General features: G+C 59.4%; 6 protein-coding genes across 6 annotated transcripts; 3 read left to right on the forward strand and 3 right to left on the reverse strand.

The window, feature by feature from the left end:
* The first annotated feature begins 188 nt into the window (after window positions 1-188).
* Window positions 189-4398, forward strand: GGTG_13098 (hypothetical protein). Its single transcript, XM_009231000.1, has 3 exons — window positions 189-852; window positions 923-1225; window positions 1441-4398. The coding sequence occupies exon 3, from the start codon at window positions 1575-1577 to the stop codon at window positions 3378-3380; it is 1806 nt and encodes a 601-aa protein (XP_009229264.1). The 5' UTR covers window positions 189-852; window positions 923-1225; window positions 1441-1574; the 3' UTR covers window positions 3381-4398.
* GGTG_13099 (hypothetical protein) lies at window positions 4333-5808 on the reverse strand. Its single transcript, XM_009231001.1, has 2 exons — window positions 5229-5808; window positions 4333-5149 (listed from the first exon to the last, which is right to left on the reverse strand). Exons 1-2 carry the CDS (start codon window positions 5444-5446, stop codon window positions 4489-4491), a joined length of 879 nt encoding a protein of 292 aa, XP_009229265.1. The 5' UTR covers window positions 5447-5808; the 3' UTR covers window positions 4333-4488.
* Window positions 5809-6726: 918 nt separating this feature from the next.
* Window positions 6727-8235, forward strand: GGTG_13100 (hypothetical protein; the record flags this gene model as incomplete). The annotated part of the gene is made up of 1 exon (XM_009231002.1): window positions 6727-8235. One exon carries the CDS (start codon window positions 6727-6729, stop codon window positions 8233-8235), a length of 1509 nt encoding a protein of 502 aa, XP_009229266.1.
* A 753-nt stretch (window positions 8236-8988) lies between these two features.
* On the forward strand, window positions 8989-10887 carry GGTG_13101 (hypothetical protein; the record flags this gene model as incomplete). Its single annotated transcript, XM_009231003.1, has 1 exon — window positions 8989-10887. The coding sequence occupies one exon, from the start codon at window positions 8989-8991 to the stop codon at window positions 10885-10887; it is 1899 nt and encodes a 632-aa protein (XP_009229267.1).
* A 784-nt stretch (window positions 10888-11671) lies between these two features.
* On the reverse strand, window positions 11672-13140 carry GGTG_13102 (hypothetical protein). Its single transcript, XM_009231004.1, has 4 exons — window positions 12916-13140; window positions 12806-12830; window positions 12492-12723; window positions 11672-12409 (listed from the first exon to the last, which is right to left on the reverse strand). The coding sequence occupies exons 1-4, from the start codon at window positions 13029-13031 to the stop codon at window positions 11700-11702; spliced, it is 1083 nt and encodes a 360-aa protein (XP_009229268.1). The 5' UTR covers window positions 13032-13140; the 3' UTR covers window positions 11672-11699.
* A 423-nt stretch (window positions 13141-13563) lies between these two features.
* GGTG_13103 (hypothetical protein) lies at window positions 13564-15352 on the reverse strand. Its single transcript, XM_009231005.1, has one exon. It carries the CDS (start codon window positions 14894-14896, stop codon window positions 13886-13888), a length of 1011 nt encoding a protein of 336 aa, XP_009229269.1. The 5' UTR covers window positions 14897-15352; the 3' UTR covers window positions 13564-13885.
* Between the last annotated feature and the right edge of the window lie 4340 nt (window positions 15353-19692).

Below are 19692 nucleotides of genomic sequence, written 5' to 3' on the forward strand. Positions count from 1 at the left end.
TCTGCCCTGGAGGTGTAGTCCCCATCTTGGGGGACGACTCGCCACTTTGGGCCAATCACGCCCGCCCCCTGGCCTGCCACACGAAGCTCCATCCGCCGCTTGCTGTTTTCTCTCATGGCCAGCCCTCTCTCGTCTTCTCCTTTTTTCCTCTCCTGCTTTTTTTCTTTTCCCTTTTCCTCCTTTCTGTTGTTCAACAACACACCGCCCTTCCTTTTTTCTTCTTCCCTCTCCCTTTTCGAATTTGGTCCGTCGTCGCTGCTGCTAGTCTTACTTTTTTTCCACATTTCTAGAGATCCTTTTCCTCTCCGGAGTGTTGCATCGTAAAAAGAAAAAAAAAAATCACAAAAAAAGTTCGATATTCAATCGTCCAGCGCACAGTTAACCGTCGGTTGTACCTTCCGCACCACTCAGCACACACTGCACAGCAAAGCACAGCACTCGGCACCATCTATCTCCAGGAGAAGAGTTGGAAACCACCACACCGTCGATTTTCACAAAAGGAACACACACACGCATCGCCAGATACCACAAGACCGCATTTAATTCTTTGTACTTTATTCTGCCGCCTTTCTCTTTTCATTACCGCCTCTGGCACATCGTCACCACATTACCACGCCGCATAATTTGTCCCGACCGCCGAAAAACGCCCCCAAGCGCCATTCCCGATCGCCCATCGACGCCGCACAAACTCAACAAGTCTCGTCCATCGGCAGCCCGTGAAGGATTGTTCCATCAGAGACCGTTGATCGCCGGAAGGGGAGAAACACCCGCTCTTGCGTTGTTCTTTTGCAGCCCAGAGGCCGTAATCGCTTTCGGCGCTCATTCGTTGGCTCCTGCCACAAAGAACCAAAGGTCCGCGCACCCCGCACCGTGGGCTTGGCTCGCCCCTGGGCGCTGGCTGCCTGCTGACATCCCTTTTCAGACAAAGGGCACCTTTCCTGTCGAACATCTTTTTGCGCAACTCGCACCTGCCGTGACGGTGCCAACCCGGTCTTTCTTCACCTCCAGCGCCTGGAACGCTTGGATCCTAGACGGCCTCTCTCTCGTTGTGCGACGGTCGCCGCTTCCCGAAAGCGTCTTCAGCCGCCCATTCGCCAGACCGACCCTTGGGGCGTACCATTCATTCTCGCCTTTGTTTTGCCGTCTGCATCTTTCTGCGTTTAGAAGATTGATTAATACTCGTTCTTTGCGCGACGCCATCATCCAAGCATCGCCAATTCTTACAGTCAGTTTCCCTTTCCCTTCTTATTGCCACATAGCGGCCGTTGGGTTTGGATCGTTGTTTTTAAAGCACGCCGCGTTGCAACGGCATCATTCCCCTACCGCCTGTTTCACACAGAAATAAACTCGACGCGACCAGGACAACATCACCGGCTCAAGTCGATTATCACGTCGAACCTCTCCCGCTCGACTAACGCATAGCATCTCGTCCTTTCGCAGAGTTTTGCCATCCTTCGGCTATTTATCCCGTTTTAATTTGGCCGTTCATCGTGGAACTGCGCCTGTCCTAGCCCTCGGCTACCGCATTCTGTTCTTTTCGAATCCAAGTACTTGACGCTCAAGTCGATTGAGCAATGGACGCAGGCGGTCTCGCTCAGATGTCCCAGGCAAACAACTTCGCCATGCGCCCGGCCGGCGGCCTGGCCTCGCGCCGTGGTGGTGGCGGTGTCGCGCCTCTGTCATTCGATGCCCTCAAGTCTCCCGTCGAGCCATCCGCCCCGACTCCCCGCACCACTGCCAGGGCTCACCTACTCGCAGGCTTGCGGACTGCCCCCAAGTCTGCGACGGCTGCCAGCTTTGCCGCCTCCGGAACTGTGACCGGAGTGCCCACCCAGGCCCGCAACAGGAACTCCATGGCTGCTAGCTACGGCCATGACTCTATCCTTAATGGCCCAAGGACCTCGATCCCCACTGGCTTTGCCCTTCAGCAACAACAGCAGCAAGCCTTTGCGGGCTATGCTCAGCAGGCTCAGCAACAAGCCCAGCAGCAGGCTCAAGCCCAGGCTCAGCAGCAGGCCCAGGCCCAAGCTCAAGCTCAGGCTATCCAGCAGCAGCAAGCTCAAGCTCAGGCTATTCAGCAGCAGCAGGCTCGTCTCCAGCAGCAGCTCTACACCGCTGATCAGATTCTCGCTCCTCCCGAGATCCACATCGAGGAGCAGTCACCTGAGAACATGGATCCTGCCGTCTACGCCAACCTCGTCAACACCAACATGTACCTTGCTCAGCAGCAGCAGCGCCTTCAGCAGCAGCTCATGAGCCTGCAGGCTGCCCAGCAGCAGTTCCAGAACCTCAACCTCAATGGACAGTCGGGCTACCAGAACATGTACCAGCAGCAGCAGCAGCAGCAGCAACAGGCCCATCTCAACATGCTGATGCAGGGTATGACCACCGGTCAAGGCACCATCTACACGGTGTTTGACCCCGCCACCGGACAGAACTCGTACTACCTTGACCAGAGCACCGCTCAGAACCAGCAGTACGACCAGTTTAACGGTGGTTACCAGTCTCAGCAGACGCCGCGCGTGCAGGTGTCTCCCCCACCGGCCGAGATGAACAATGGCTTCCGTAACAACTCGCCGCCCCGCAGGTTCGAGTCTCCCGAGCAGCATGCTCCTCTGCCGCCCCCGAGCGCCAATGCCTTCCGTCGTGGCCACAAGAAGTCGGGGTCGGTCTCTAACAAGGATGGCTCTCTCTCCGTCTCGCTCCTTGAGTCCGGCTCCAAGACCCCCGGCCCCAAGACGGCCTCGTTCCCGCTCACCCCCTTGACTGGCGGCTACGGTCCTGGCCAGGCTCGCGCCGGGGAGCATCCCGTTCGCCAGCCGCGTGGCCCTCCCAGCTTTGACGAGCTTCGCACCAAGCCCACCTCCAAGCACGACGGCAGCAAGAACTTTGCCGGCCGTACCCGCCGCTCTGCCCTGAGCAACCTTGTCCGCGCGGGCATCACGCGCCGCGAGGTCAAGAGCACCGGCAGCTCGGGCACCGCTAGCCCCATCTCGGAAATCGCTGAGGAGCTTCCCACCCCCCTTACTGAGGACGGTGAGTCTGTTTCCGGACGCAGCGGGTCCGGCAGCCTCAACGGCGACGACGATGACTGCGCCCCTCCGAGCTCCCGCACCTCGACCGGCAGCTGGGGCGCCATTGGATCGGACCGCCCCAGCTCCCGCCAGAAGAAGGCCCGCCAGCAGAGTGTTGACAGCCTCAGCAACGCTAGCGACAACGAGAGCGGCAGTGTAGGAGGATCGTCCTTTGCCAGCGTCTTCAAGGGTACCAGAAAGCCCCAAGGCAACGAGGCAGTCGGCCAGCGCAAGGCACCCATGATCGTCCTGGGCCGCGGCGCCGAGAAGCGCAAGACTGTCCCCGGCGCGGTCCCAGTCGCCTAAGCTTCTGGACAAGCCAAGATGTGGAGGGGTTTCCTTGTGGACTTTCACGAACGGAGTTCTTTTTTTCTTGGGGACTGTTCTTGCATTGGCCTTTTGTTTTCTCATCTCATTGCCACCGTTCCTTTCACAGCCAAGACGTTTTCTTACATAACGTAATTAACGATCATGCCTCGCGCCCACGTCTCTCATTCCTTCGTTCAGTATCTCTCTCGCGATATCGCGCCTCCCCTCCATAGTGGACGACAGTTCCCGCGCCGGCCTGGGGGGTCGATCATGTTCATTTCGCCCTGGAACGAATCAGAGCAGGTGTCTGTAGCCTGGCTACTGGGCCTCGTGGGTAGATCCTTCGAGTCCTCCGACCACTCTGGTCTTCGCTTCCTGGTTCGTTTCAACTTGTGGTGGATCTGGGTATTGGGGAATAAGAGTCGATACTTCATTTATCTTGGGACTTGCACATTTCCCACGTCAAACGAGGATCCGCCCTTTCATCCATGAATTGTTTCTTTCTCGCCTCATTCGTTCATTCGGTTTTAGTCGATGGACGCCTCCATTTTTGCTCGTCCTGCTCGCGTATGGACCCTCTCGCTGTTGACTTTTTTTTTTATCGTTTCTTTGCTCTGGTTTGATATTTGCGTTTTTGGGAACCGGTTGGTTCACACGGTGGTCGCTTTGGCATCATGCCTGCAATCTCTCGAGACTTCTTTTCTTTTGGTTTCTCCCGGCAGCGGCCGAGGGCATACATTGCCCTCCTGCAGCACGGCCTTCAGAAATGGTTTGAAGTAGTGGGATGGCCAGTGACAGGGACGGTGGCGAGCGATGGGCCTGCGACTATGGTGTTTCGCGAGGCTGCTCTGCCATTTTCTTTCTTTTTAACTACGAGTTTTACCGTCCCGTCGTCCATAGACAAATACAATAGCCATGGTCATCTACCTTGATGCAACTCTTGTTTTACGCGATGTAACTTTCCTGTATCTTGGTTGCCCGGGATTTCGGGTTGCAAATGATAGCATACAAGGATAGACAGACGTGTTCATCAAACATGCTCGCAGGGAAGAAGGCCAAGGTCGATGAGACCCCACGGGCAATTTCCGAAACCAAGGCACGCCTCTCAAGCCTTGTTGTCCGACTCACGCATCAGCTTGTCAAAGTGGCGGAACGCGGCGCGCCTGGGCTCCTCGACGGCGTGGAGCTTGTCGCGCGTGGGGCCGACGATGATCTCGTCCCGGTCCTCGTCGTCCTCGTCGTCGGCCGTCAGGCCGGCCCAGGCCTCGTCGGTGAAGTCGGCCAGGGCCATGCCGAAGTCGCCGAGCCCGGCGGCGACGAGGTCGGGCTGGCGCGAGTGCAGCTCGGTCCTGACGGCGGGCGGGACGATCTCGACGACGCGGATCCCGGGGCGGCGGCCGTTTCCTGAGGAGTGGTGGTGGTGGTGCCGCAGCTGGGAGCGCAGGGTCCAGGCGAACGAGTGCAGCGCCGCCTTGGTGGCGCAGTAGCTGGCGCAGCGGGCCATGGGCACCAGGGCGAGGCCCGACGAGACGAGGACGATGGCGGCCGGGGAGCCGGACGCGACGCGGAGGGAGAGGTGCGGGAGGAAGTGGGCGGTTGTCTGGACCGGGGAGAGGTAGTTGAGGGCGGTCTCGGACGCGACGGTGGCGGCCAGGTCGGCGGCGGCGCCGCCGCCGTCGTCGGTGAGGGCACGGGTGAAGTCGGTCGTGTTCTGGACGCCGGCGTTGAGGACGATGCAGTCGAGGGAGGGGTACTTGGTCGTGATGCTGTCGTGGTTGTTGTTAGTTGTGTCCCATGAGGGTGGTAAAGATGTTACCCTAGGTAGGTACAGTATATAGCACGAACTCCTTGGCCCAACCCTCCAGACTTGCCAGGTCGGCCACGTCGTGCTGCTCGACGGCGAGCTTCTCGGGCCCGTGCCTGGCGGCCAGCTCGTCGAGGCGGTCGCGGCGCCGGCCGACGGCGACGACGAAGATGCCGTTGGCCACCATGCGCTCGGCCAGGGCGCGGCCGATGCCCGACGTGGCGCCCGTGACGAGGACAGTCTTGTACGGGAAGGGCATTGTGGGGTTTATGGCGTGGCGTTTGGCCCGAGAGTCGGGGGGAACGTTACGGGGAACGACGATGTTGGTGTGTTGTGCCCGGTCTGATGCTGCGCTGGGTAATTACATCATGATGTCGGCGTCTCGGCGGATGGGATGGCGGTTACCCCGCCTTATTGATTTGAGGCTGCTTTCTTATCTGATGGGCTGGTTCGGATGCTTCCCTAATGGAACAGCATGTGCTGCGTGCCGCCCCATGCTGGATAGGTAAAAAGACAAGCAACAAGGGCCAGGTCATTGTCTATCGATGGCCTCGCCATGTTCTCGCAGCATGCGCCACAAGGCATGGCTCAGAGGCTGGAATTACATAAGATATTACGTTCTTGGCTGAACTTTTGGCTCGGCGCTCACGTTTTAGCAAATGCCAACACCGATAAGATGAGCCAGGAGCGGAGGAGTCGCAGGAGTCATGGCGGCCTCGGGCCTGTTCTGCCCCGGGGGCCTCAATTGACGGCTAGCAGAGTGTCTATCGCAGTATTTCCTGCCCTCGATTGCGTGCTTTGCTCTGCAGCGGTGAGGCCTGTCTTGTGGGAGTGTGAGACGGGCGAAGGAGATTCTGATTTGCGCGGCCAGCTCACAAAGCCCAGCACGGCCAAAGGTTCAGGGCAAGGGGTGGATGACCAATGAGGTGGGGCGGTGGGCGCTATCTTGTCCCAATGCTGGGCCTGTGACCTGTGGCTCCCCTGAACTTTTGGGGGCAGAGGGTTCTCCCTGTGCTCAATGATCCCAATAAAACCTGCGTGCTCACTGTCCTGTGCTGTGTCCTGGCGACTGCCCTCGCACGCGCCAGTAAAACCATAGCCGCCGACGCAGCGAGACTAAAACCCGACCAGGAAAACAAGACACGGGCGAGAAGCCGCCGGAGCAGCACCCGCCAGACACGCTCGGTTGGGGCCAGCTTGATGGCGAGTCCCATGACTGCCCCTGCAGCAGCAAGACGTCATTGTCCGCCATCACGGGCTCCAGCGCAGACGCAGGCGCAGGCACATGCCGTGGCCTGTCCGCAGCCCTTCCCGACACCGGCCCCTCCCCTGACAGGAGGCTGAACGAACCGCCGCCACCCTCCCTTGCGAGCCATTGCCTTTTGTTGTCATCTTTTACCTAAACTAGACTCGACGCGGCACACGCTGCTGATCCCGATCCCGGCTGCTCGCGTCGCAACGCTTGCGCTGTCTCGTCTGGCGCTGCCAGCCCCAGAGCATAGCCTCGCCGCCGCCAACACCACCTCCCTCCAAACCGCCATGGACGACCGACGCCCCGGGCTCCTACGTCCGACCGAAGGCCGCTCCGGCACCCCCCTCCTCTACAAGCCCGACCGCGACCCTGACCGCGGGCGCACAAACTACTCGAGCCCGCAGCGCCGCGGCTCGCCCGGCCTGGTGACGGCCTCGTCGTCCGACGCGGCGCCCCTGACGCCCCGCTCGGCGACCACGCCCATGATGCCTCCGCTCTCGCGCCGGTCCACGCTGCGGTCGCGCTCGCCGCCGTCGGCCGCCGCGTCCATGGCGGCGCGGCGCAAGTACACGTACGCGGGCGTCTTCCTCGTCATCTCGCTCGTCTCCTTCACGGTCCAGACGGAGCTGGCGTCGGTGGTGCAAAAGGCCGGCTGGGCCAAGCCCTACTGCATGCTCTACCTGACGCACGGGTCCTGGTCCATGCTCTGGCCGGTGCAGCTCGCCATCCTGCGGCTGCAGAAGCGCGACGTGCCGTGGCCCGTCTTCTGGCGCCGCCACGTCTGGCTCATCCGCTCCACCGCCGTCATGGTCGAGCGCCAGAACCTGGACCTGCCGCGCGGCTACGGCGAGCAGCGCTTCAGCCCCTGGCGCTACCTGGCCCGCACCACGGCCGTCGTCACCACGTCCCTGACGGTCGCCGGCCTGAGCTGGTACATCGCCGTCAACATGACCACGCCGAGCGACCTGACGGCCATCTACAACTGCAGCGCCTTCTTCGCCTACGCCTTTAGCGTCCCGCTGCTCGGCGAGCGCCTCCGCCTCGGCAAGAGCATCGCCGTCGGCATTGCTATTGTCGGCGTCATGGTTGTTGCGTACGGTGATGGAGGTGCCCGTAATCCTCCCCCCGTGCACGGCGCGCCCATCACCTCTCCGGGCAGAGACGGGGCCGACGCCGGCGCCGCCTCCCTGCTGGCCAGGGCGGCGACGGCGGGGCCCGGCGAGGACCCCGGCATCCGGTTCCTGGGCAACCTCATCATCGGCGGCGGGTCCGTCCTCTACGGGCTGTACGAGGTGCTGTACAAGCGCTTCGCCTGCCCACCCGAGGGCTGCTCGCCGGGGCGCGGCATGATCTTCGCCAACACGTTCGGCAGCCTGATCGGGCTCTTCACGCTCACGGTGCTGTGGCTGCCGCTCCCCTTCCTGCACGTGCTCGGGATCGAGACGTTTGAGCTGCCGACGGGCGACGTCGCGTGGTACCTGCTCGTCAGCGTCGTCATGAATGCCACCTTTGCCGGCTCGTTCCTGGTGCTCATCAGCCTGACGGGGCCCGTGCTGAGCAGCGTGGCGGCGCTGCTGACCATCTTCACGGTGGCGCTGGCCGACTGGGTCGTCAAGCGCGAGCCGCTGAGCGGGGCCGCCGTCGCGGGCGGCGGCATGATCATGGTGGCCTTTGCCATGCTCAGCTGGAGCACGTACCGCGAGATGGCCGAGGAGGAGGAGGAGAAGCGCAGGGCGGTCGACATGACGGACAATGACACGGACGACGAGGAGGATGAGGATGAGGAGAACGTCTAGAGCGGAGGATTTTTCACTTTTTTTTTTCTTTTCTTTTTTCTTTTTCTTCTGGGCCTTACCATGGCGCATCTTATAGAACATCTACACACCGATACAGGATAGAGGCATTGGGCTAGGCGGCACGCCCGAAACCACACAACACAACACAAGGCAACACAACACAAGACAACAAGAACAAAAACAACACGGGCTGGCAACATATAGAAGCGGTGACGGAAGGGTCTGGAAGAGGCTGGCTGGGAGGCATTGAGCCTGAATTTTGTTTATGCTCGGCCAAGCGCTCCGAGACACCCATTCTACAGGGCGTTAGTTGGATACAATTCAGCATCTTGCAGCGCTCTTCTGTGTGGGAATCCCTGGAGACGGCTTGACACGTGAGACACTTTAAGGGCCCCTGTCACGGCAACGTGCCCCACATGGCCAGGTCACATTGAGCGGGCGGCTGCCATGCCGTGCCGATGCAACCACCATGCACGTCCGCCGCCCCTCAACAGAGCCCATTTGACGCGGGCTGGCTCCTTGACCTGTTCGACGAACAGCTGTGATGCCATAGGTAGGTAGCTCCCAGAGACGCCATTACGCCATTAAACCTAGAAGACAGCTGGGCGAGATAAGCCTCTGCCGCCGCCGAGACAAGCACCTTGGGGCTCTCTAACAATTGAACTTGTGCCTGGTCAAGTCCACAGCTAACCTGTTCGCCAAGTCTTCCCCCCCTCAGTCCTCGAGGTCAACCCCACGAACAAGAAAGCCCCAATGGCCGAGTCTCCAACCCCTGCCCTGCCGGCCAGGGAGCGGTCCGCCGCCCCTCCCCCCACGGCCATCGAGGACCTGCCCAACGAGCTGCTCTCGCACATCTTCACCTTCCTCGATGGGCCCGCCGCCCCCTCGGACGCCCGCCTGCACGACCAGCCCAGCGCCCGCCTCTTTGCGCCCGCCGCCGGCGACCTCCCCCCGCCGCCGCAGCAGCTGCTGCCGCTCAAGAGCGCCTCGGCCGTCAGCCGGCGCTGGCGCGCCATCTCGCTGCCCGTCCTCTTCCGCCACGTCGTCTGGCCCGTCGACCGATGGGAGCTGCTGCTGGTCGAGCAGGAGGCCGACCGCGTCGCTGCCGTGCCGCTGCTCGATTTCGTCAGGACCAACGGTCTTGGGCCCTCGGTCCTGACGCTGACCATGGTCGTGGGCGACAGCCTCGCCGGCATGTACCGGCTGCAGGCCGAGGACGACGACGACGACGACGACGAGGACGTGACGGACCGAGTGCAGGAGTCCCCACGGCAGCAGCAGTGTGGCGACGAGGACGACAGTCATCAGGACCAGGAGGACAGCAGCAGCCGCCGCGTCTCGCGCGTCGTGGATGACCAGCCCGAGCCGGAGCGGTCCGTCACGTACAACGAGGACAACAACTGGCTGTGGGACGTCATCTTGGGGCTCGTCGACCCGCTGCGCCTCACGCTCGTGGCGCCGCCGCGCATGCTGGCGTCGCTGCTGTCGCGCATGGTGTTCCTGGGCGACGCCTGCAGCTTCGGGCCCTCGCTGCACCTGCTGTCGCTGTCGCGCGCCCGCCGCGGTGGGTCGGCCCCGGCCCGCGGCGCAGCTGTGGGCTGCTCCCGCAAGGGTAAGGAAAAGGAAAGGGAAAGGGAGGCGACGCGCCCAGGGCAGCCCTCGTCCTCTTCCGCCCCGCCGAGGCAGCAGGGCCTGCGACGCGTCCCCTGCCGGCTCTTCACCGCGCGGGCCTGGACGTCGGTGCTGCTCAACGAAGGGTCCTCGGCGCGCGTCTACTCGGCGCCCGAGTTCTACACCAAGCGGCCGCCCTCCATCCTAGATGCGCTCCTGGGCGCGGGAGAGTTCCCCAACGACGAGCGCCTCATCCCGCCGCGCGTGCGCTCCCTGTCGTACGTGGCCGTGTTCCCACTCTCGGCCCACTTCGCGACGCTGGTGCGCCACCTGCCGCCCCTGGACCGGCTGTTTGTGCAGGTCGTGCCGCGCGACGACGACGACGTCTTTGGCGACGTGCTGGAGAGGACCAGGCGGCGGCTGGGGAGCAGGCAGCGGCCCGTGGACCCGCAGGACCTGTGGATCGAGCGCAACGCGGCCTACAGCCTCGTGATCCGCGCCATGGTGGACGGCCGCCGCAGGGGCTACTGGCGCCAGCTGCGCGAGTTCGAGTCGGGCGACGCCGCGGACCGCGAGGCCTGGGAGCTGGCGGTGCAGTACGTGCGCATGGCGGGGCGGGCGTGGCGCGTCGCGGGAGATGGGGTGTTTTGCCGCCGCGAGGGGTATGAAGAGGAGGGGGACGATGGGGGTGGTGGTGGTGGTGGTGATGATGACGGCTATGAGGATGGTCACGACGATGATGATGAAGATGATGTTGAAGATGATGATGAAGATGATGATGAAGATGATGATGACCATGATGGTTATCACGGCGGGTTCGGTGGCATGCTGCCGCTCATCGGCGAGGACGGCCCCGAAGACGACGATGACGACGAGTCCATCGTCGAGATCATCGAGATGCACGGCGGCGGCGGCGGCAGTGGAGGCGGGGTTGGGGGGAGCGGAAACGGAGGGGCAGGGTCCGCGCATCAAGGGGGTGAGGAGTCGGACGAGGAGGATGAAGCGTCCGTTGCCGACTCGCCATTCCTGTCAGTACCGTGATTTTCTCTTTTCTACTTGTTGGAACCGTGGGGAAAGACGTGGGTTTGTGTCGCTTGTTTCATTTGGGTGGCTAATATTAAAGACGGCGGCGTACGAAAAAGGAGCGGTCGGCTAAGGCGCATCGCCTTCAACGGCACCGAGAGGCTGCCCGTGTCGAGCCGGTATTTTTATTCCGACTGACGGGGAGCTAGAGAGTTTGATCTCGGTACCTTTCAGTTGTTTATACATGTCTCTAAGCGTGATGGGTATGAGCTTTCTCAAGGCCATGTTGCTCTTGCTTTTTGTTGTTCAAGGTCTGTATTACCTTAGTGCTCGGAAGAGTCCTGTTGGTGGTGGACAAGGATGGTTGTCTTTTTATGTAGCCGAGGTTATCCCCAGATCACGAAAGACTCGTCCCTCCCCCTCTCACGATTGGGGGACTTGTCATCACATTACTCCATGTGTGTCATGTGTACTTCTGGTCCTTCCGGTCGTGAATGCGCACACAACCGGACCGGCTGGATCCAACGCTGCTGCTTGAGCCCCGGCTTCTTCTGGCTACTCTCGCACCGGTCGAATATCCCCGATCAATAGCTCGTGGTAAACCAACACTGCAAAGATGGCAATGACCTTGACTCATAGGAATCCTGTTTTATAATTCTACTGCTTACACTACACCAAGTCCGCATGGGTCCTTAGGCAAATAGCCCACCCTCGCCCGCGTTTTTCTTTCTCTTTCTTTCTTTTTTGTTTTGTTTTACCAACAACGGCCCATCGGCCGCCAGAGCTCCTTGCTCCTTGCTCCTCCTCCTCCTCCTCCTCCTCCTCCTCCCCTAGTCCGAATACGGCGCCCGCAGCTCCTGCCACCCGGCCGCCACCAGGCTCCGGCCGGGCGTGTCCACGTCGCCCACGCCCTGCCAGTAGAACAGGCCGGCGAGCCGGTTTGCGCGGGCGTAGCGCGCCTTGAGGCGCACCGTTTCCGGCGTGTCGAGCGACACGAACCCCATATTGTTGCCGCCACCGCCATCGTTTTCGTCGACGTAGCACGCCGCGCCCGCCTCCTCGTCCACGCGCGCCAGCCCGTCCACCGCGTCCGCGGCCAGGTCGCGGTAGTCGACCTCGGTGGCGGCCGAGTAGGCGTCCCCGGGGCCCCGGGCCCCCGCGAAGCACCGCGCGTAGGCGGGGATGCCGAGCGCCACCTTTGATGGGTGCACGCCGTGCGCGATCAGGTATGATACGCCCGCCTGGCCCGACGGCGACTGCTGCTGCTGCGGGTCCGACGGCGGCAGTGGCGGTGGTGCGCGCAGCTGGGCCTGGTGGCCGGCGGCCGGGGTCCAGGGGCCCGAGAAGTCGTACGACATGAGGTTGAGGTAGTCGATCAGCGGCGCCAGGTGCGCGAGCGGGATGTGGCGCAGCGCCCACTGGCCGCAGGGGAGGGCCGTGGCGAGCACGTAGCGCGGGGCCGGGAGGGCGTCGCGCAGGGCGTGCATGAGAGCGAGGTAGTCGCGGCCCTGGGCGTCATTGGCGGGCTGCTCCCAGTCGACTGTGTGGGGTCAGTAAGCTGATCGGGATGGAGGGGGAGGGGGAGGGGCCAGGGGTAGGTTTGGCTGCAAAGGGCTGCTCACTGTCGACGCCGTCAAAGCCGTGCGTGTCGACAAAGTTGCGCGCCTGCGCCGCAAAGGTGCTGCGGGCCCGCGAGCTCGCGGCCAGGGCCGGGAACGGGCCGCTGCCCTCGCCGCCGCCAAAGGTCGCGATCGTCTTGATGCCCGGGTTGTCGCGCTTGATCTGGGCCACGGCGGCGATGCAGCCGTTGACGCCGTCCACGTCGATGCCCAGGTCGGCCCATTCGTCATTGAGCTGGCGTTGGTGAGGTGTGCTGGTAAGCATTTGCTCGTCGCATTCCGTCTTTGGAGTAGGAGTGGGAGAGACGGGTACGTACCTTGATCTTGCCGCTCTCGGTGACTCTGGCGCGGGTCTGCCGTTAGTGTCTCTACCTGTCTGTCTCGGGAGCACGCGTAGCTCTGGGAAGAAAGCTCTTGGCTGACGTACCCGACGAATGCGTAGTAGATGTGCGTGATGCATTTGACCTGCAGGGCAGAGGGCGGCAGGTCTTTGTAGACGCGCCAGTTGGGGTAGTAGACTGCGTTGATGTATTGCCTAGGCATGTCGCTGCTGTTGCTGCTCTGGCCTGTTTTAGGTTGAAGGGTCTGAAGGTAAGAAACGAGAGGTAGCTGAAGACTGGCCTGATGATATGGCTGCTGGGCACAAGGGTGGTATGTCTACACGACGACGGTCAAGTTCGAGGGGCTGTGTCTCGGACCATTTTGCCTAGCGTTCCACAAACTCGGGGCGGTGCCCTTGGCTGGGACCCGAGAGCCCAATGGGAAGCGTCGACGTCGAGGCCACATTCCTCTACTATCCGTATTCCGACCGCGGCTGCTGTCCGCCATCTATCGTCCCTGGTGGGTTGGATGCACCCTTGTGATGGAGGCAGGCATGACGGAGGCTACGGAATGGAATCGGGTGGGTATGGCAGCGGATATCGCCAGGAGCTGCGACTTACAAATTGGAGGAACCTCGCGCTCCGTATTTAGAGTTCAATGACGATTAGACACGGGCCGTCGGGGTTGGTTGCGTCTAGCCCATACGGGAAACGACAAGGAACACGCAAGGCATCAGGCAATCATCAAGGCAGAATCCAAGAGTAGACGATAGTAGATCCCATTGGAAGCGCTATCATAGAGAGGTAGGTACAAAAGGGGCACAAAGATGAAAACACACCATGCGTTCCAGTTCCGGAAATATTTACAGGTTTGAAAAGAATACGCGCCGTCATCAGACAGAGGCGTCGAGATTCAGATGTTTTTTTTGCACCGTCCATCACCGAGTGGTGATGGCGGCGCACAGAAAGGGGGAGCGCTTGGCCTTTGCCTGCCTTTCGAGGGTGGCGCTCGCACCACCCCGGTTGTTTTTTGGTTTGGAGGGATGTCGGGGGATGGATGCGATGGTCGCACGCTCTTTACTGAGACTGCTCAGCCATGCGGAGCTCCTTGGCGTGGCGGCGGGCCTTCTTGTTGCACTTGGGCTTGCCGGACGCGACGGGGGCAGCGGCGGCGGACGAGCTGCCGGCGACAGGGGCGGAGGAGGCGGTGGGGAGGCTGGCGACAGGGGCGGAGGTGGTGGTGGGCATGCCGGCGACGGGGGCGGCAGACGAGGTCGGCTTGGTGGCGGCGGGCAGCGAGGTGGTGGGCTTCTGGACGGGCTGCTGGACGGGCTCCGTCTCATTGGCGGCGGCGGCGCCGCTGTTGCCGCCGGTCCAGACGGCCGGGCCGGGCATGGGGTAGGGCTTGAAGCCGTTGTAGATGCTGAAGTTGAAGGACGGGTCGTCCTTCTTGTAGCCGCCCGGGAACTTGATCATGGGGCCCGGCTGGCCGTTGCCGCCGCCCGTGACGCGCACCTGGGCGCAGCTCATGTAGAACTCGGCCTGGCCGAAGTGGGCCTGGTGCAGGCCGATGTGCTCGACGCGGACCAGGTAGTCGCCGTTGGGCACGTCCTTGGGCAGGCGGAACTCGATGACGGACTTGTCGTACGAGCACCAGGCGTCGCGCGTGAAGTCCTTGGACTTGTCGCACACGCCGTCCTCGTACACCTTGAACCAGTCGCCATCGCCCTGGTACTTGTCGACCGTCGTGGGCGCCTTGGACAGGTAGACGGAGCTGGGGCCCGGGTGGCCCATGGCGCCCACGGCCAGCTTGAAGCCGAGCTTGTCGCCCGCCTTGACGTCGGCGATCTTGGTCCGGGACTGCGACTGGAACGCGCCCACGTTGCAGCGCATCTCGGGGCCGTCGGGAGTGGCGTTGTCGCGCAGGCCAGCCCACTTGGTCGGGTTGTACTTGGCCTGGCGCGTGTTGAGGAGCACGTACTCGTCGTTGCGGGTCTCGACGTCGTTGATAATGAGCTTGTTGAAGAAGTAGTGGGCCGAGGCCTGGTGGGCCATGGCGAGGGCGGTGGCGAGGACGGTGTACTTCATCTTGGCGGTTGAGAGTGTTTGTTGTTTTTTTGCTGGCAGGAAAGGCCTGAAGAAAAGGGATCTGTATCTGGGGCTGGAGAGAAGTAAAGGTCTGGCCTGTGAGAATGAGAGTACTGGCTCTTACGAGAAAGAGAGTTGGAATCAACAGAAGCCGGAAGGCGAAGGAATGACTAGGGTGAAGGAACTGGAAAAGGAACGACTGTGAGTACGCTTGATGGTGCGATGGGGAGAGAAGATCTAAATCCAGTCCAAGCAGCAGAGGAAGCACGACTTATATATCTTGATTGTTTCCAACCAACCCCCCCTTGATCCTCCCGCCTCGACACACTCTCTCCCTGCCCCTCCATCGCCAAAACCCTGGTCCGCGGGTAGACAGACGCTGGCGGCACGTCGCTGGCTGGCAGCAGAAGCCGTGGGGCCACACACGCCCTCCCACCGCCCCCGACTGCGTCCTGTTATTCCGGAGAATTTGAGCGTGGGGCGGGAGGAAGGGCCAGGGGTCGTCTGGAATATCGGACGGGCGCCATGCACCTCGTCCCGCAGCAGCGGCGGCGGCTCCGCTCAGAAGGATCGAGGGCCCTGCATGGACCCCTGTCAGACACGCTGGACGGAGTGCTGGGCACTGGAGCTGACTTTCTAGCCGGGCCATGGTGAGAGACGACTCTGCAGCTGCTGTCGTTTTTGGCCACTATCTGGAGACGCAGAACAAGCATCAAGAGCCGAAAGTTCGTCCCTTCTGGCTACCATAACATTGGGACCTACGGCACACCCAGAATGGAGAAGAACGGGAAAAGGCTCAGCTGTACTGTGGTACATTGTACCGTAGCATTTGGCAGTGTAGCCACACGACGGGTACCCGCCCGTCTGAACCCTACCCCAGACGTCGATCCCTTTCGTCCCATCCCTTGGATTTGCAGGCAGGCGGGGGGACAGCACTGCAGAAACCCGCGTGATTTTTCTCTGCCACGGAATCTTCACAGACCACCAAAAGGAGCAACCCGGACTTTTGGCCCGTTAAAAAACCGCCAAGATGGCAGAACCAGCATCTTGAAACCACCGGAGCCGCCTGGCCAGATGCCCCACCCAGTCCTCGGTTAGCCTTGACACTGGGGTCACCAATCTCGCTGCTCAACGTCATGTCGCCGCCGTGCCGGCCGCCTGATTGGTGGGATTCCAGCGAGCGTTGGGCTGCACGTTCTGTTGGAGTCTTGGGGATCCCAGGCGTTTAAAAGCAAATGGGGAGGATCGCTTCAGGGGCTGCCAGCCGGGGCTGCAGCAATGCGCCGCTCCCGCGACCTCGTATGTACTAATGTTTGGTGTTTGGTGTTTGACATTGATAGACAGCTCCTATCGGCTGGCTGTCTTGGCCGTTTTCTTCGCTTCGCTGTCGTCCGCTGTCGACTGGGGATGGAATTGTCGGCTTTGGGGCCTTGCGCTCCAGTGCCATAGAAATGCTTCATATCCATGCCGTCCATGCTGCTCGGACACAAAATTGTGCGGTGGTTCAACACTACGTACTTCATCGTATTATGAACTCACGATCCATAATCCCCCGTGATATCGCCTGGACCCGTCTGCTGCCCCGTTGTATTCCAAGATCTTCAAACCCCGCGCCTACGGTACAGATAAACGGTGCGGGGACTACCACGCTTGGGTAATGCTTACTAGCCTGTCCACCCCCTCGGTAAGCGCAGGGATATATTAACATGTCGACAGCCTCGACCTTGCCACTCGCCCGCCTGCCCAATAGTCCGCAGACCAGCGCCTGGGTCATGTGGGGGCCGAACCAGAGAAAGAGGCCTGTCTCCGCTCACCGAGGCACGCCGTTGACGGCTGACCTGAAACTGTAATTAGGCTTGCGAACGCCTCCAGGGAGCCCGTGGCTTAAACACACGCCATTCCTCCGACTGGGGTGGGAACTACACCTGGTTGTTCCGTGGAATCACAGCCTTGCTTTCAGATAATGCTATTCTCCTTCGACGTTACAGTGATTTCCCTAAAGCAAGCGGAGCTGGCCTCGCTCGGGAAGTGCCAGCAAGCCAAGATACGGGATATCTTTCGAATCTGCCGCCAGCTGCCGCCGCCTCCCTGCTCATGTCCTTGCTCTCTCCTCCTTAACCATGATATCGAAGCAAAAGGGGCTGGGGGCGGGATTACTAGCCTCCCAGCTTTCTGCATCTATTTCTCCGTGCATTTCTCCGCCCATAGCATCCAAGCATGTCGACAGCCCAACCTCACCGCTCATGCCTCGCGGTAACTTGGCAACATGCGCCTGCCCATTGACCCTGACCGCCGGCGTTGCTCTCACTGCTTGAATCGCGTGCATAAGGGCGAGGTCGGCCCCAGGACTGCATCCGCACCCGCGCGGCCGGAGGAGCGAGAATCGGTGATGCTAGGCTTGCGATGAACACTAGGAGAGCCTGGACTGAGCGTCGCCTTGCACGGTTGCCGTGTAGAATCAGTGTGCGGTGCGCTGGATCATTGGCAGCTTTGAGCTTTTAACGAGGTTAACGGAATATCCAGTAGGGAGTTCACCTTGTAGATACCCGCGTTTGATAGTTGCTTTGTACATGCCCCGTGAGGCCAACCTCCTTATGCCGTTGGTGTGCTAGTACCCGATGTCGGCTTGATATTTTCTGGCTATTAAAAAAGGGGGAGTGTTATATCACCCCGCGCGTATTACTATTTAACCCCAAAATAGCGGAGTCACCGTGCAACACAAACTGTCAAGGTACCGCGACTAGTTTGGGTGGGGGATCCGTGCTTTTCTGTAAGGGGATCTGACAGGGAGGCGGTCAGATCACCGCCACAGCGCCACAAGGGGTGCTTGAGCCAACAGGCACGAGCCTCCCCGCGGGGACCCATGAGCCTCAGGCCACAAGGGTCCGTCACGTGACAAGGGCCAAGGAGGCCATGGGTCAAAGCCAGCTTGTGGGAGGCAATTCAGGCTAATTCCTCCCCAAGCTGAAGTTGTTGTTTCTACCCTATAGTGATATAGGACTTTAGACCCAATCAGACTCTCTGCTTTATCGTAATCACCTCGTACGGCCTTCGGCCTAACCCCGTGACAAGATGGAACCAAGGGCAGTGTAAAGTAAGTGTAAAGTAAGGGGGGGAAATGTATAAGGGGGAAAGGAGAGTAGGAAGAAAGGATAGTAAAAAGGAAAGGATAGTACAAAGAGGAAAGGACAGTAGAAAGAGGAGAAGATGGTAGATAGCAGACATAATGGCACATGGAATGGAAGAAATGGGGGATATAAATAGGAACATGTTTGCAGGAAGCCCGTCCAATCCATCTTGGAGAGGGATCGAGGGAACATCTGGATTACTCACGTAGTGCAATACCTCCAGGAACTGCTTTTCCCTGAGCCATAAAAGTGCCCATCTCACAAGATCGGAAGGACCTTTGCCGTGGTACTTTATAACTTTTACTACGATATCCCCCAGGAGTTCCGAGTGGCGGCCGAGGAATACGCTAAGTCAGTGCACCCCCTGTCCGCGCACTCTGTAAGCCCACAACATGGAATCTTCTAAAGTACTCCCGCCCTCCTATTTCCGTCAATTCTAATCCGTTTTCCTTACTTTTTTCTGCATTTTAATGCCCAAATGCCAAAGAAGCGGTATATAAAAGAAGACGTTAAGCGAGCCTTTGATGCGGTGCGCACAAAAGGAGGGATCCGGAGGGCCGCCCGGCTATATAGGATCCCAAAGTTTACCTTTAGGGGTTGCATAAAAGGCGCCTTACTTATTTAGCAATTACAAAAGGAGTATTAACGGATAGCCTTTAAGCAGGAAAAGCGCTTAGCTAACTGGATTTTATTACAAAATTCTTTAGGCCTTTTACCAACGCACGCGGAAATCCGGTTTTTTGCCGAAAATATTTTCCGCAACGGAAGGCCTTTTTAGCCGTTTGGGAAGCATTGAATATAAGCTTTTTTAAGCCGGTATTTAAAAATCCGTACCGGGAAGGCCCGGCGGATAAAATTTGTACGGGTTTAAAAGGTTATTATTAATATAATAAAGCAATGGTAAAAACGCTTCCTTATCCCGGAAATGGCCGTTATTAAGCCGGAAAATACGTATAACGCTAATAAGGGTAATTTGCAAAAGGGAAAAACCGGTAACGGGATCGTTTTAAGCCTTGCTAAAGCCCGGGCTTTGCAACGTAAAAACCTTGGGTTACGCATTTGAACCTTTTTTATCGAATGCATTTCGGCTACGAAAGTATTATTGCTTTTTTTTATTATTTTTAAAAGGAAAAGCGTGCAAAAGCAATGGTTTTTTGCAAATTTGGCCCTTTTTTAAAAGTGGGAGTTTATTGCTACAAATAACGGCTGGACCAATAATTGCACGGGCTTAAAATGGCTGCAAAAGGTTTTTATCTTTCGCACTAAACTTTTTTTTTTTGCTTTTCGCCTTTTGATTTTGGATAAGCACGAATTGCACGTTATTACAAAATTTATGCTTTTATGCTTTCGGAACGACATTTTCTTATTTTATTTGCTTGCTTACACGTCCTACGTGCTGCAGCCTTTCGACCTTGCCGTATTTAGCCCTTTAAAATAAGCATATCGGAAGGAAATCGGGTTTAAAGCCTTATTTACTTGCTTAACGGTGGTAAAAAAGCGCCAATTTTTATCCGTTTATTACCACGTACGATCCGTGGCCTTAATTCCCCATATAATTTTATCGGGGTGGCGGGCCTTTGGCTTATGGCCTTTCAACATGGCCAAACCCTTTATAAATCGCTTTATTTTTAATAATGGTGGCCAAAACAGCCAGCAAGCCCAAATTTA

Source organism: Gaeumannomyces tritici (genome assembly GCF_000145635.1).
Source record: "Gaeumannomyces tritici R3-111a-1 unplaced genomic scaffold supercont2.10, whole genome shotgun sequence".
NCBI lineage: Eukaryota > Fungi > Ascomycota > Sordariomycetes > Magnaporthales > Magnaporthaceae > Gaeumannomyces > Gaeumannomyces tritici.

Coding starts and splice junctions, on each gene's coding strand:
- GGTG_13099 (XM_009231001.1), bottom strand. CDS start 5,446: ATGCCCTTCCCGTACAAGACTGTCCTCGTCACGGGCGCCACGTCGGGC. Junction 5,150..5,228: donor CTGGAGGGTTGGGCCAAGGA/GTTCGTGCTATA, acceptor CAACCACGACAG/CATCACGACCAAGTACCCCT.
- GGTG_13103 (XM_009231005.1), bottom strand. CDS start 14,896: ATGAAGTACACCGTCCTCGCCACCGCCCTCGCCATGGCCCACCAGGCC.
- GGTG_13098 (XM_009231000.1), top strand. CDS start 1,575: ATGGACGCAGGCGGTCTCGCTCAGATGTCCCAGGCAAACAACTTCGCC.
- GGTG_13102 (XM_009231004.1), bottom strand. CDS start 13,031: ATGCCTAGGCAATACATCAACGCAGTCTACTACCCCAACTGGCGCGTC. Junction 12,724..12,805: donor CCGAGAGCGGCAAGATCAAG/GTACGTACCCGT, acceptor CACCAACGCCAG/CTCAATGACGAATGGGCCGA. Junction 12,410..12,491: donor CGGCTTTGACGGCGTCGACA/GTGAGCAGCCCT, acceptor GACCCCACACAG/TCGACTGGGAGCAGCCCGCC.